The sequence below is a fragment of the Falco naumanni genome, chromosome 1, assembly GCF_017639655.2.
Source record: "Falco naumanni isolate bFalNau1 chromosome 1, bFalNau1.pat, whole genome shotgun sequence".
Lineage (NCBI taxonomy): Eukaryota > Metazoa > Chordata > Aves > Falconiformes > Falconidae > Falco > Falco naumanni.
The window spans coordinates 36,135,268-36,150,734 of record NC_054054.1 but is presented as its reverse complement, the minus strand read 5'-3'; the positions used below and the strand labels follow the sequence as shown (position 1 = coordinate 36,150,734).

At 41.6% G+C, this 15,467-nt stretch overlaps 1 protein-coding gene across 2 annotated transcripts in view; it reads left to right on the top strand.

The window, feature by feature from the left end:
• Positions 1-10,457, top strand: part of GALNT7 (polypeptide N-acetylgalactosaminyltransferase 7) — a 75,444-nt gene extending 64,987 nt beyond the window's left edge. For both annotated transcript variants that reach the window (XM_040589006.1, XM_040588996.1), the window contains exons 9-12: positions 1,533-1,751; positions 3,930-4,028; positions 5,356-5,484; positions 8,124-10,457. In XM_040589006.1, the coding sequence (XP_040444940.1) occupies positions 1,533-1,751; positions 3,930-4,028; positions 5,356-5,484; positions 8,124-8,261 (585 nt within the window). In that variant the 3' untranslated portion in view covers positions 8,262-10,457. The remainder of the gene's footprint in view (positions 1-1,532; positions 1,752-3,929; positions 4,029-5,355; positions 5,485-8,123) is intronic.
• Positions 10,458-15,467: the final 5,010 nt, after the last annotated feature.

Here is a 15,467-nt window from a genome sequence, read left to right as displayed (position 1 = left end):
GGTTCAGAAATGTTGCTCAAGCCGTGATATTAAAGGTAGAGACCTCACCTCAAGAAACGAGTGAGCCAGCTGTCTATATCTGAAGAGGTAATTTGAATCAAGACAAATGTTTTTACATAGGTTTGCGCCTACCAGCAGAGAGACAACCCTCCTGTTAAGGTTTCCTATTGCCTAGTTTAAGTTTTCACTTGTGCAGTGTTTTGGCATTGGTAAATCCTGTTCCCAAAGACCCAAGTTCTTTGTGAATGGCAATCCCAGAGCCATCTTCCTAGACATTACCTGTGACAATGACTGCTGGTAGGGTTTCAGAGTATGACTTGAGCCAAGCAAGGAGTTGGTTCTTCTGAAAAGGGAATGTCCCTAGTTTAATGGTAGCAAACTAACCTGGCACACACACAAACACCATACACACACCAAAAAAGGGCCTCTGTTAGTAATTTGAATTGATTAACATTGTGATCAAACAAGTGCTAGGACTGATACAAGGCAGGGTAGGGGGAAATGGGCATAGCTGAAAGTAGAGACAGAGCAATGGAAGACAGGATAGCAAATGATAGCTCTGTTGCTCAGTGCAGGCAGGATGTTTGTTTGCCTTGTCTGAAATTATAAAAAACATTTCACTCTTCTGAAAAGCTGATCAAAAATGCTTACAGCATATCTAAACACCTTACATGAGTCTGCTCATCTGCTTACTGAAGACAACAAAACACTGCTGAGTGTTCTTAAGTTTCTTCTCTGTACAAGGCAGGATGCAGGTATAGCTTTCTTTCTCTTTCGGTACCCTCCTATGCCCATGGTAAATGTGCTGGTTTATAGCATTGTTCAATTTATACTGGATGTGGATTAAGTAAAACGCACAGTAATTTGTGCCTTTAGTCAGATCTATTTAGACTGTTTAACACCAGGTCATTAATGCTAGAAAAATTGTACAAAGTGAGATGTGCATCTGGAACATGTACAGGTAATACAGAGATAAGAGCCATCAGAAAGACTGAGAAGAAAGATGAGAGGGAGAGGCTTGTTCACTAGGCAAACTGTTTTTTCCCCTTCTCCAAGCAGCAGTAAACTATTTAACAAGATAAAACCTTCTTGGTGTGTCATAGCTGACCTGTTTAAGACTTAATTTTTCCACCTTTAGTGGACTAATGCATATTTTTAGGTTAAAATTGTAGAAGGTGAATAGAAACTCTGAACTGCAGTACTGGTACACAGCAAATGATTGCAGCATTTTATTGTACCGTAACTGAAAAGTCTTTTATTTTCAAATAAACATTCTCTAAATGTAGGAAAAGACTTTGTACTCTCATTAAGCAAGCCGGTTTATTTTGCTGGCTTCAGTACTAAACTGTCATTTGAAAATAATATGCATGTGTCTTGTATAATCTGCTGAAGGTGACTGATTAGTGCTATATAATACTTTCACACTGTCATTTTTAAGTGGAGAAATCCTTAAATTTCTGAAATTAACCTGTAGTTGCATCCAACCTGTCGTGTGTGCTTTGAGGTCTCAGCAGTTTCATTGTTCTTCACAGAACTATGTCAGAGTTGTAGAAGTGTGGTGGGATGACTACAAAGATTACTTTTACGCCAGTCGGCCGGAGACAAAAGCGCTACCCTATGGAGATATATCTGAGCTGAAAAAATTCCGTGAAGATCATAACTGCAAAAGTTTTAAGTGGTTTATGGAAGAAATAGCATATGATATAACTTCATATTACCCCTTACCACCTAAAAATGTGGACTGGGGAGAGGTAAGTACAGCACATAACCTGTATTTATTTTAGGAGCTTTTTTTAAAAAAAATTGGGAATTCAAATGGAAGCAATTGTTAGTTGACATCAGCCTGAGAACAGACTTTGATTACTACTATACTAAGGTATATGATACTAGCCAGAGACCTATAGAGATAAAACCCTAGGAAAAAGACTTTATATCTACTTCAAGAGGTGTGATTTTTTTTTTTAATTAGTTCCACAGGTCCTTGAAGGATGATTTTGTCTCTAGCCCTGTGTTCAGGTATATCTAAAACTCTTTTTTTTCCATAATTGGAATTTAGGGGTTTTTTAAAGAAAAAATGCAAATCCTGTGTGTGTAGCAGTATTGGCAAAGATCAATAGGTGAAAATCATTTTCAGTGAAGGCATAGAGAATAGATCATGAAATCCAGGTGGGGTACATTCTGCCTAAATTTGCTAGCCTGAGATGTAACTTACGCAGTTACAGCCTCAGTAAATCCCTTACCTGCATGTAATAATTTGATACGATTCCTTAACAGTCATTTCCAGCATCAGTGTACATGAGTATGACTTTGCTAAATAAGAATGTGGTTACAAATTTGGCATTTTCACGTGGCAGACAGAGAGAGAAAGTGTGTTGCCAAGTGAGTGCAGGACGCTTTCCTGAACCCTGCCTGTTTCGTTCTGGCATTTAGACCACACCACGAAGAGCTCTTACTGCAGGTCTCCTGCCTGCTTTCAGATTCACTTATTTTTTTGCCCTTTTCAGTTGGTTCCAGCTCTGCCCTATCTGTTCTATTAATTTCACTTTTGCAGGTTGTGGAGGCAAAATCAGGAAGTCGTCTTGCTAGCAGAGGAGACTCTGTGTCCCAACCAAATTTAATAACCTTCTTTCCCAGGATATGATGGACCCGTTTTTGTAACTTCAGAAGAGCATTAGGAAGTACAGATCTATGCTGTTTACTACAGCCAAGAAATTGTCATCTCTAATTTTTCTGAGGAATTTGTGATACAGAGCATGTGCATGGTGGAAGGGGGTACAGATAGTCTGTCTGAGGGACCAGGTGAACAATGCCACCTCTTTTTCTTACCTAAAAATTAGCACAAAGCATCAGTTACTATGTTAGCCTTAGACCTCGTTTTGAATCCATGTGAAGGGTTAGGAAAGGTGCATTATATACTACTACTTATTGAGGTGAAAGTGTCTGCAGAGGAAAAAATAATAATGGCCACCCTGCAGGAAACCATCCCTGATAAAAGTAAGTGGCTCTGGTGAAGCAACCGGAAAGTCGGAAGTTCAGAGACTTCTCTGAAGCTTTCTTCAACTCTTCTTCACTGGCTGCTAGTTATCCTACATGTGAGGAATTTCCCCCCCCCCCATTTGTAACACCCCACTAATGGCATTTTCAAATTATCGGGAATGAAAGTGTGGGGTTCATCCTCCTAAACACTCTCTCTGGAAGTCAGGTCTAAGCTTACTCCTCCAGACTTCCTTCTACCGTCACAAAGAAGAAAGTGGCTCTGGCAAAGAAAATAGGTCTGGAAAGAATGTTATTTGTGTCATAAAGTCATTGTAAAGCTGTTTGTTGGCCCTTCTGAGAAGGGAGTGGGATAATCAGCAGTAGAGGAATGCTTTCTGACGGGACTTTCCATCTTTATCTGTATGCCTGTGCCTACCCCTCACCAATTCTACCTCTTTTTTTTCCATGTAATTGCTGCTGCAGAAGATACATCTGAGCAGCCGGGTCGGTGGGCTGTGCCTGGCTGCAGTTAGTAACTGCCATGCCTGACTTCTCTGCATCCCGTTTCTCTCATCCGCAAGATGAGAGCAGCTTAGCTGAGCTCCTGCTTTATTTATGAAGACCTGAAGACTGAGCATGCTTTGATAGGAGATTGAATAAATTAAAATACTTGAAAGTCCTACATTTCGGTGTCATTAATTTGGAACTGAAGTTTGCAACTCTAGCTTTATCCGTGTATTCTGACTCACATAAGAGCCTCAAATTATCGTAGGCAGCTTGGAGCTCCATCTCCCAGAACAATTAACACCAGTATATGAATTTCATATGCAGGTTGGACACATGTCTCTGTCAGATACCTGTTTGTGATTTGAAAGATAAGCAGGAATTTTCTGAACTCCTTCACACTTACTTTTTCCTTGAGACTAACTTGGAGTGCAAAACCTCTTTTCCAGATTAGAGGCTTTGAAACCGCTTACTGCATTGATAGCATGGGGCACACCAATGGTGGCTTCGTCGAGCTGGGGCCATGCCATAGGATGGGGGGAAATCAGGTAAGGAGCTTGGAGGCAAGTCTGAAAGAGAATTGCTTGCTGTGGATGGTTACAGGCTGGTTTTCTGTTAAGCCTGTGCATAGAGTCACTTAGGTGCCAGCTAAAAAGATAGGAGTTAGGGGGTTTCCATAAGTATACTGACATTGCTAAAATATGGGAACCTGAAGAGATCTTTTCAAACACAAGTGGTACAAACTTGAAGGCAAATTCATAATCTCTTCTTCAGTGAAGCAGGTACGTGAGGAAGCAAGAACTGTGTTTCAAAGCAACCATATCACTGCATTGGAATAACTGCAGCTCTTAGCATTGCTGTGGATCCATCATTTATCTTCACTTAGTAATTAATTCTTCAGGAAACAACCCCCTTACATGCTTTGGCTGAATTTTTTCACAGTTTTTTCACTCTAATGGAAGTATGAAACACTTTTGTGCAGTAACTCAGTTTCCACCACAGGAGACAAGAAATCACATACAAATTTGTCTCTGCTTCATTTACATTATTGGCAAAACATAATTACTAATAGATGGTTGCGATCCAGGCTACTACTGTGTTTGTCCTGTAACTTCACAAACCTATCCACAGTATCACACAGATATGCTGTTCTGTCTTTACATCTCCTCTTTCTGTTGGAAAACATTTCAGAATGTGAGGTCCTTATTTGTGATGATGCAGATTTGAGTCAAGCAAGTTGTTGTCACGGCATTCATGAAATCGCGTGCAGGATTAGGCTTTTAAAAATCATGTTTGGCTCTCAGTAGCCCCTGGAAATGTCTCTCTAATTTTGATACTTAATGAAAATGTTCCCTACTTCTGTATATGTTACCCCAAAAAACCCAATAACAGCTATTTCATAAGAAGAAGCTAGGGTAATCTTTTTGTGCCTGGATGCGTTAGTTTGATTTCCTCCATGGGTAAAATCCCAAAGTTTTAGTGTCTTCACATGAAATTACTATCTGGGGCCAAAGACTTGGTGCCAGACCTTTAGAAAAATAGTGGAATTTTTGGCCATCAAATCATACAAAGGCTTTTAAACACTTTCAGAAATCTTCCGAGTAGGAATCCCTTTATTTTTATTGGGTTTTTTCTCGCTGGGTAGGTTTCTTAGCCTTCTAAATCCTACAGGAAAGTTATCCGTGAAATTGAGTGTCATGATAGTAAAAGTGTGTTACATCATGTAAAATAAAGAACCCTCCTGAAAGATAGGTGTAATAACACCAGAGAATGTTTTGAGTGATGCAGTTACATTGGTATTTTCAATGTTTCTGAAATACTCATTATTTTAATGAGTCAGCTGTTAAAAAGATGACTTTTCTTTTTTTCTGTTAGCTTTTCCGAATCAATGAAGCGAATCAACTCATGCAGTATGATCAGTGCTTAACGAAAGGACCGGATGGATCCAAAATTATGATTACACACTGTAATCAGAATGAATACAAGGACTGGCAGTACTTCAAGGTATGCAACACATATATAGCAGAAAATAAATTATAGTTGCATCTTATGGTTTTTGCACCTTTTTTAAAATATTTTATGTATATCTGAAAATAGAGATTACAACAAAGTTAACTGAACGAAGTAGAGTAAATTGCTAATTACACATTCTCGTAAATACGTGCTTGCTGGGAAAACTTCCTGCAGGGAAAGATGCTTTTGCTGCTAGTCACTGTCTTCTGTAGCAGAATCGTTACAGAAAATCTCATGAGGCTACATATGCTGCCACAGGTATGTTAGGGGTTAGCACTTGTCTCGGAGGAAGCAAAAATTATGTCCACTACCAGTGACAAGAGTTTATCAAAGCTTTTAGTGCCATCACCCTCTCTGCTTGCCTGCTTTCTATCAAGAAAGTTTCTTTGTCTAATGTACGCTGTGAGGTTACTTAAACACTGGGGTGCATTTAGCAGCTAGGGTCAATATTAGATCTAATTTTGAGAGGTCTGAATTGAAGTGTTGCTTTGTTTAAAGGCAGAAGATCTTTTTAAGCCTATATAGGAATAGGTAAACACAGCATTATTCTGCCTGTCTGTGTTGTCTTTGCCACCCTCAGTATTTCTTTTCCTGTTCTTGAGCTGTTCTCTAATAACATGCTGTATTGTGAATTCTGGGTGTGGCGCCATTATAATGCTATTGCAAAATCTGTGAATTTTTAATAAAGACTTGGAATGTTGGCTGATACACAAGGGCTGCTACAGTCTATTTAGTCACTATATCTGTAAGTCCTCTAATAATATTAGTTTTGAAAGCGTTACTTCAAAAAAAGTCAGGTTCTGTTTCTTTTTCTGTTAAAAAATGAGACTGAATAGTCTGAGGGTGACATTATCTTTGGGTATAGCCACACATAACTTGGTTCTGTGTCTAAGAAACCATTGTGTGTCAATTTTTCTTCAGTTGGTCTAGCATGTTGAGTATTTATTAATTCATTAGCTGGTTATCTGGCTTGTGTTTGTCTGAAAGACATAGGCAGTGTTGAGTGCAGTGAGATCTGTTTGTTATCCCTTAAGCCACTCCACTTTTTTCTGGTATTTGCATAGAGCTAGGAAATATCAAGCACCGTAATGCCATTTCCACCCAGCTTTCTTGTGCCGTATAGACACAAAAATTCTTTAAACCTGACATTTAAGTCCTGATGACTTCTGCTTTAATATTGAAATAATATATAGCACTTGTTAATTCTCCAGCCATTCTAGTGCGTCCCAGCATGTTACTTGGCTCTTCTTTAAGCATTTATTTTATGCAAGAAGATCCGTTTCCTCCGCAGTGGTACCAAGTTGCATAGTTGTTTGCTTATCGCCACAAGTTATAAGGAAGCCCAGTAGTCACGGTCCAGGCTGTAGAACAAAACATTGACTAGTTTCCAGAATTGTAAAAAAAAAAGGAAGGGGGGAGCAGGGGGAGCGAAAGGACCACCAGGGGTGTGTAACTAAGCAAATACTAGAAATTTGGCATGCTGTGCTGTGCAGTACAGAGGGTATGACCATTTCTTCTAACGAGGAGGGTGTAGGGAATGAAATGCTTATGAACTGCTGAAAAATGTTGTGGCCTCGTGTAAATGAAAGCTGCCAGGAGATTTTATCTGCTTGGCTGGTTGGTTGTTTCTGGAATTAACATGTGTGCCGGTTTGGTGAGCGTAAGATCTGTGCTGCTTCAGCATTGAGCAGTAGCAGGGCTTCAGTGCCTGTAAGCAAACATCCAGAACAGGGCTGGCGGTGGCCTGCCTGCTGCTTTAGTTCAGACATCTGTTTGCCTCTCCAGGTGGAGGACCCCCATGCCTGGCCACATGGCAGGAGCTGAGCACTCGCTCGGACATGCACACGCGTGTGGAGCGACAGGGTGATGGAGGGGGGAGCTGGGTGCACGGGGCAGGTGAGGCGCCCCAGCCCAGCACAGTGTTGGGGTTTGCTTCTGCTCTGTTGCTCTCCACGCTAGATGCAACTGGTCAGCAAGTCAGAGCTGCCTCTGGCACAGGGGGTCAGCAAGCAGGACAGGAGCCACAGGCCGCTTAGCAAATGCGTGAGACTCGAGCGTGGCAGCACAGGGGTGTGGAAGGAACCAAGCGTGCAAGTCTCCACCTGAATGTGCTAGGTACAATAGGTGTGCAGTTGATCATGCAGCCAGTTGCTTCGGAGGCCGGGCTTGCCCCCATACCTTCTTCTTTTCCTTCTACCAGCCAAACCAGGACAAAGTTGGTGCTTTTTTTCCCCTAGTGTGGTTAATGTTGGTATTGTGCAGTTGCTTTATGTGAGGGCTAACTGAAGGAGGATCTGCCCGGTGAAGCCAGTTCTCATAGAGCTGTCCTCAAGGGTTAATCTTTTGGTTTGGTTACGGGATGGATGAAAAGGCTGGAAGCATTTTAGACACAGTTTTGCTCATTCTCTTAGTAGTTTGTTGCCTAAGAGAAATGGGAGGCGTCTCATATCGAACATTTAATAATACGAAGGCTGTGGAAGGTCTAGGTTTAACAAATAGTAAAATGAGTACAGAACTGATCTGTTCTAGGACCCTGAAACCTGGTTTTGTAAATACCTATATTGCAGTTGTGAAGAAAATGTTAAAAGGAAAAAAAACAAACACATGTTCCTGATGGTTTTGTTTTCCAGAATCTGCACAGGTTTACTCACATTCCATCAGGGAAGTGCTTGGATCGCTCCGAAGTCCTCCATCAAGTTTTTATCTCTGAGTGTGACTCCAGTAAAGCAACACAAAAATGGGAAATGAACAACATCCTTAGTGTGTAGACAGACAAAACCTACCTACTGACACATTAATTTGTAAAGGACTGAAAATAGCCTGAAAACTGCTGCAATTATTAACTTTGTACAGCTGCAAGCCTCCTGGCTTGGATGAAGGACGTAGAGGAACTGTGATTATTACAATAACATTATCATCCGCAGTTAATGTTTACAAAACTGCTTTACCTTAAACTCTGTAGATGTTTACATCTTTTTGTTTTAAGATGTTGGTAAATTAATGTGCTGTTAGCTATGTTTCAAAGGAACATAGCTAAGAGCGTTGTCGTCTTCTTTGGGATTACACTCAGGGGTCTGAAGGCAGTTTTTTTACACACACTTGAAAAGGTTGGAGTAACCAGATTTTCATAGAACTTGGTGATTATCAACCTGTTGTATATTTTTATTTAATTTTACATCTTACTAAGCACTGCCACAGGTTATTAGCCAGGGTGGCCTTCTCTCACAGTCATGCTGCTTTTTTGGAAGGTGAATTTCAACATATTTAGTGCCTCTTTCATTTCTCTCTTTCACAAGAAGAGCATTTGTTGGAAATTATGCAGTGGATTTTTCTGAGCTGTCACCAGGGGTAGGGACCAACCATACCACCCCATGTAATTATTGTGTTACCGAAGACAATTTTCTATTGCCAGTTTGGCTGCTCTACTTCGACTGGACGCTTTGTATGGTGCAAGGAGCAGCTTAGTGTCTAGTGATGTGGTACATTTTGATGGAAGTAAGCACCCTCGCGATTCCAGCTAAGAATTTATAAGCACTAACTTGCTTGTTTAAACCATGCCTTACATAAAAATTATTAAAAAAAAAAAAAAAAAAAGAAATAAAGCTGCACAATTATGTAAAACTTAGAATCCAATGCTTCATTTATATTGTTATTTAAAATGGCAATCATTTAGAGGTGGACTAAAACTTTTAATTAGGAAAAATCATCCGGCTTCTTAACACAGCTGCGCAATTCTCTACAAGGACATGTGTCAACTAGTTTGGATGCCAGATTTAGATTTGAAAAGATAAATGGAAATTCTGAAACTGCATTTATTCATACTAATTTTATTCTTATTTTTGTCATTGGAAACTTCTCCTGAGGGATTACAAACACAAAATACAACTGCTTGGTGCTATAGTGTACAGACTAGAATGTGAAGAAGTAGTTTCTGAAAACATTCTGGAAAGGAGTTAATGCAAACTCCCTTAGGAGCATAAATAATTACTCTGAATGAACAGGGGTGGGGGAGAAATGACTTATCCTCCCTTCCTTATTCCAGATTTTGTGACTGTTAAATGTTGACATCAGTGTACTGATTTCATAAAGAGTTATGCCTATAACATGTCACACTATTAAATATGACTAAATACTTCCCCAAAATCTAGAATAGCATTGCATGCAGCTTCCATTGATGTTAACAAGGGTTATGTATCATATTTGGTGGCAGAGTTTGATCTTTATAGGGCTGTCTGCACTGATCTATTGGGATCTTTCCTAGTTTCTTTAAACTTCTCATCTATCCTTTCGGAGCTAAGAAAAATAGAAAATAAAGGAGGGAGAACTGGAAAAAAGGAAAATAAGAGTGTGTGCCGGTACTCGTTCCTTGTGTGTATGAAAACTGACTCCATTTTTGTGTGTTGGGTAGATTAATTTAATCATACAACTATGCATAAGAGAAAGAATGGTGGCACATAAATTGTGCGGGTATGCATTGTAAATGGGTATTTTGTGCAATTCATTGAAAGCTGATGCTGTATGTGAATATGAATCTGTACGTGAGACTGAAACCTCACAGAACATGAGGTCGTAAGAAGCTGTTGCTGTAATGACTTTTTCCTACTATAGCCGGCTTGGAAAAAAATAATTCCCATATTCTTGCTTTGTAAGTTGATGATAATATCACTATGCATTTCTACATATTTTATAAATTTGATTTATGCAGATTTTGATACACTGTACGTTTCTGTAGAAATTGTATAAATCTTTTAAAAATTTATTAGGGATAAATCTGGGAAACCTATGTATATCTTACTTATGGGTTGCTTATTTTTTAGGTGAAGTAAATAAAATATTTGAATTTTTGGGTTTACTATACTTTTACAGAGTAAAAATGGATTATTACCTTTATAGAAACCCCATATCTCAAAATCTAGACAACCTCACTGTTTCAAACTTACAAATATTAAAATTGTTTTGTTTTACTTTTTATCTAGGTACCTTTTGTTGCATCTGTAGGGCCTCAGTTTTTTTCAAGTGAAATGAAAAATGAAATTCCCACTGAGAGTTGCCACATGGACACCATTTGGATTTTTGTATCACCTGCCCTGATCGAGTTAGGTAGATGTAATATGTGCATAGAAAATGAACTTGAGAATGATTTCTAAAGAGACCCGAAGGTCTAGTTGGTAGTGTTTTGACTCTGTATTTTATCTTAGTCTGTGTTTCCACCAACAAACATGTTTCAATCAAACTTTTTTTTTTTTTTTCCCTGAGAAGGTTTCTTAGAAAAAAAGAGCATGGCATTAAATCAGGACACGGAAGACACAAGTTCTGGCCTGAGGGCAAACTTAAGTGCTGAAACCTAAAGCGCTTTTTTACAGATGGGATTCTTGTTTCCCAGCCATGTTTGTGAGTGCTCTTTTCTGTATTCAGATTTCAAAAGGCTCCTTTGGCAAAATCCTGGGGGTATTTCATGTAGAGAGAATACCCTTTTATGGATGGAAACAGGGACTGATAGGCAGGAGGGGATATCTTTCTGCATTACCAGAGATCCAGGCACCAGGAGAACCAGCAGTACCTTTTGGGCAGTACTAGAGATGCTGGACCCCTTGATGGCATCCTAGAATCAATTCATTCTCTCTCCCTAATGTCAGTCAACCTCCTTTACTACTGTCTGCTTCTTCCATACCATCTGCCTCCAAATTGCAGTCCCTAAAGCCAAAATGTAACAGCTTACTGCTCTGAAACTAGACCAAGAAGCTCAAGATCCATTACACTATACAAGGGGTGTAAAGATGTTATGCTTACCTCTGATCTGTGAGACTTCTCATAAGAAGAGAAGAAAAAAAAAAAAAAAAAGCCTGTAAAAAACACAAAAGATGCCTTGGTAGATTTTGCTGTATATCAAGCCAAATTTTCCCTTTGGCTTAAAAAAGAACAAATTGTGCAAGAGCCATGGAGGCATAGGAATAAGGAGAGGAAATTTCAGAACATGCAGAAGAAATTGTCTATACCATTGAACAGAAACTAGGGTTTTTGTAAAAGCATTTATTGTTTTTTCCCTACTGGTGAGCTTAGATCTGTCAGTTGTGATAGGTGAAAAGTAACAACTCGGGGGAAAAACAGATTTGCAGTTTCTGTTTCTGGTTGTTGTTCTTGCTATAAAATGCATGGCAGGAGCACATCTTTGCTGTGTACTGAAGTCTTACCTTGCTTACGTTTATGAGAGTAATCCTTGAGAAGTGTCAGTGGTTATCTTCCAGGGTAGTATTTACCTTCGGGGAGCTGCAGAAGTGGTTGCCAGCATTTAGTCCTCTGGCTGTTGACTTTACTTACCCTGCAAGCCTCCTCTGAACCCCTGCAGTGTTTGAATAGTAAGTTGTGTAGCTTGGCTAGCACTGTATAGGAGGACTATAGGAGTCTAGGTAGAAAAAATGATAGGCTATCAAAAACTGTAGGTAAGTTTGCCTCCGTTTGCATTTTTTAAAAAAGAAGTACATAAACTGTGAGTGACCCCTGAAGACTGAAGCCGCTTTGGCCCTCCTTTCACTGTGGGGAGCCCTCTGGTCACCTTCTGTCACAGGCTGCTGCCACAAGTGTGTGCACTGGTGCGCGCTGCCTCGCTCGTCATGCCCTCAGCTGCGTTAACTGATACGAAGCACAGCAAAAGTGGGAAGAGGTGTTTGTGTGGATTGTATGTCTTCATAACCCAGTTAACGGTTAAAAACCTTTATTTTTTAAAATATTAATACCTAGTCCGTTCTTTACACTGAGAAACGAATATTCTCCATTACCACGTAACGTGTCCTTGTGTTGCAGTTTAAGAGCAGCTGGCAACCAAGTACCACGCAGCTGCTCGCTCACTCCCCCCTGCAGTGGGACCGGGAGGAGGATCGGGGGAAAAGGTAAAAGTCATGCGTTGAGATAAGAACACTTTATATTTTATTTTATTTCAATTATTAATAATAACAATTGTCATGAAAAGGAGAGAGAGGGAGAGAGGAATAAAATCCAAAAGGAAAAAATAAAAGGTGACACACAGTCCAGCTGCTCACCACCGGCTGACCGATGACCAGCCAGTCCATGAGCAGCCATCAGCACCTCCTGGCCAACACATCCCCCGCCCCAACCCCCAGTTTATATACTGAGCATGACGTGCCATGGCATGGAATACCTCTTTGGCTAGTTGGGTCAGCTGTCCTGGCTGTGTCCCCTCCCAATTTCTTGTGCCCCTCCAGCCCTCTGGCTGGCAGGGCCTGAGAAACTGAAAAGTCCTTGACTTAGTATGAACATTACTTAGCAACAACTAAAACCATCAGTGTGCTGTCAGCATTGTTCTCATCCTAAATCCAAAACACAGCACTGCACCAGCTACTGAAAAGAAAATTAACTCTGCCCCAGCTGAAACAAGGACACCTGGTAAAAAAAAAAAAAACAAACGCACAACCAAGCTGTCTGCACAACCCCTGAGGATTTTACCACGTTGCATGGCTCTGTGGCTGTTCAGAACAAGAGTGGGGATGGAGACTCTTCAGCAAGGTAGTGACATAGCTTATGGCCTGATGGATCTTAACTGACTGGTGAAAAACAGACGTTCCTTCAGGTAACAGGTCGACAGAGGTGACAAGAATCAAAGCCTGTCAGGAGGAGTTAGAGCTGTTCAAACACCCAGATGAAAAGGTATGTTTGCGTGTTACATCCCTTCTTTTTCTAACATACTTCACTGAGAAGAAATACGATGGCTACAGGGACAAGACTGGTGCCCTCCCCAGAGCGGCGTGCAGGTGAAGCAGGGCGGGGGGCTGGGTGGGTTCCCGTGTGAAACGGGGCTGCCTCCGGCGGGCTGGGAGTTCAGACAGCTCGGCCACGCGTGTGCCAGAGTAATGCCTCCCGCACCAGAAAGGAGCAGGAGGGTGGGAGAAGCAGCGTAGCACTAACTTTTATTAAAAACAGAACAAACTCTAATGCCTGAGATGCATATGGTGGCAACAGCAGCCCTCTGGCTGAGCATCCTCGGGGATCCTGAAAGGGGAAGGGAAAATGAATGGAGAGATGGTATTTTACTTTCCTGGAAAGGGCTGCTGGTGGCAATGTGTGTCAGTCAAGAAGGCAACATGCCCAGACAGTTGTTAAAGCACTGTCTTCAGATGAAGAAGTCCTGCTTGTAATAGGCTTTTGAATCACTCGAAGACACTGGATGGAAACAGGAATTAAAATACAGCCTTTTCCCTTGAAATTTGTGGGAAGGATTTCCCCAGGAACATAGTGTAGTTTAGTATCTTTGAACAAGCCCTGACATTAAACAGTGGTGGATCTTTGAGTATGAAGTCCTCTGGACCTTCTGTGTGCAGGCGCGTGTTCTCCAAGCAAGTTCAGCTTGTCACAAGGTACAGTGTTAGCGCTTACGGGGGACAGGTGGCCCAGAGCCGCGAAGGCCGGTACCTGCATTTCTGAGGGCTGTTGGCTGAAAACGCACCCTCTGCAAGCTGTGGTTCCGCACAGCCGGGGATCTCATCCACGGGGAAGCACTGTGTCACTCTGTGGCATGCTCAGGGGACCCCGAGCCCTGCCTGGAAGCGGGTGCCTTGCTATCCTGAGCCCGCCGGATGGCTACACCTCTTGACAGAGTCCTCAAGGCCATCACAGCTGCCCAACAGGCAGCTACAATTGCAATTTTTATTTTTTTACTTTTGAGGCAGCAGAAACAATGCACAAAATTAGAACTGGATGAAAGTAGAAGCCTTCTGGAGGGTTCTTGTGGGTTCATAGGAAGGGGGATTTGTTGACCTGTTGAGTGAGATAAAGCACTCCAAGCTCTGGAAGTGCTTCTAGTCATGCTGCTCTTTCAATCACACAGAGGAATGCCCTGAAGACCTGCCTGTCCTGAGGATACCAAGGAACCTCTAAGGCAGAGCTGATCAAGCCGGCAATGAAAGGGAAAGCTGCCTGTGCTGCCACCCGGGAGCGAAGGTAAGATGGTCTGGGGTGTTACCGCAGAAAACAATTCTGCAACCCTATAGCAGAGTGGGGTCTGGTTGCTACTGGGGATGAAGTACTGTTGAACTGGACTGTTCCCAGTTAGAGATAGGAAACACTCCTGCCTTTTTTTTTTTTTTAATTTGCCTGTTACAGTATCCCGTTTTTTTCCACGTGATGATTATGAAAGGAATGGAGTCCACACTCCAGAAATACCAGGACCCTTTGTCTCTGATGGACAAAGTTCAAGCGTGCTTTGATTTAGGAACTGTGCTTAACATGAGAACTTAGAAAAGTACATGCAAGATCAAGTCCAACTACCACAGCAGCCTGTCTCCCCTCCATGGTCAGCAGGATCAGTGTGGTCAAGGAGCACAGGGCGGAGTGGAGATGGGGCAAGGGTACTTGTCCAGCGTTGCCTCTACTCTGGCAATATACAGCTCAAGCACTTTCTGAGCTAGAAATGGCATTTCCTATTTAATAGTACAGAATTTGTCCAACTGCTGTTTGAATCTAGGCAGACTTTGGTCATCCATTACATCTGATTATGCAAAAGGTTTCAAGATTTCTGAAGGGGAACACTGGCTCTGCAGCTCACTCCTCTGATGAGGCAAATCAGTGAGAGGTAGAAGAATTACGAAAGCTTGTTAAAGATCTTAATTCCCAAAGGGGTAACTAGTGCTAGGTCAGTGCTGGGTCCAGCCAGCCAGCAGCTGGCTTCAGGGTGGCAGCAGCACATTTTTCAAAGGGCCTTTTAGAAGGATATGATCTTGTCCACACAAACATCCCTTCAGCTCTGCTGGGGAAGTGATTTATGGGTACAAATGTTACCATCAGGTGTTTGGGCCAGGAAACATGGCCATACATAGCCGTACAACTTGCAGGTGGAGCACCAGATTTGCCGGCTGTAAAGATTTTTCTGGTGGTCAACTCCATATTCAGTCCTGGAACATCAAGAGCCTCTCCAGCACTGAGGCTTGGGGGGGGGGGGGGTAGTTGTTCTCAGGATATCGGGA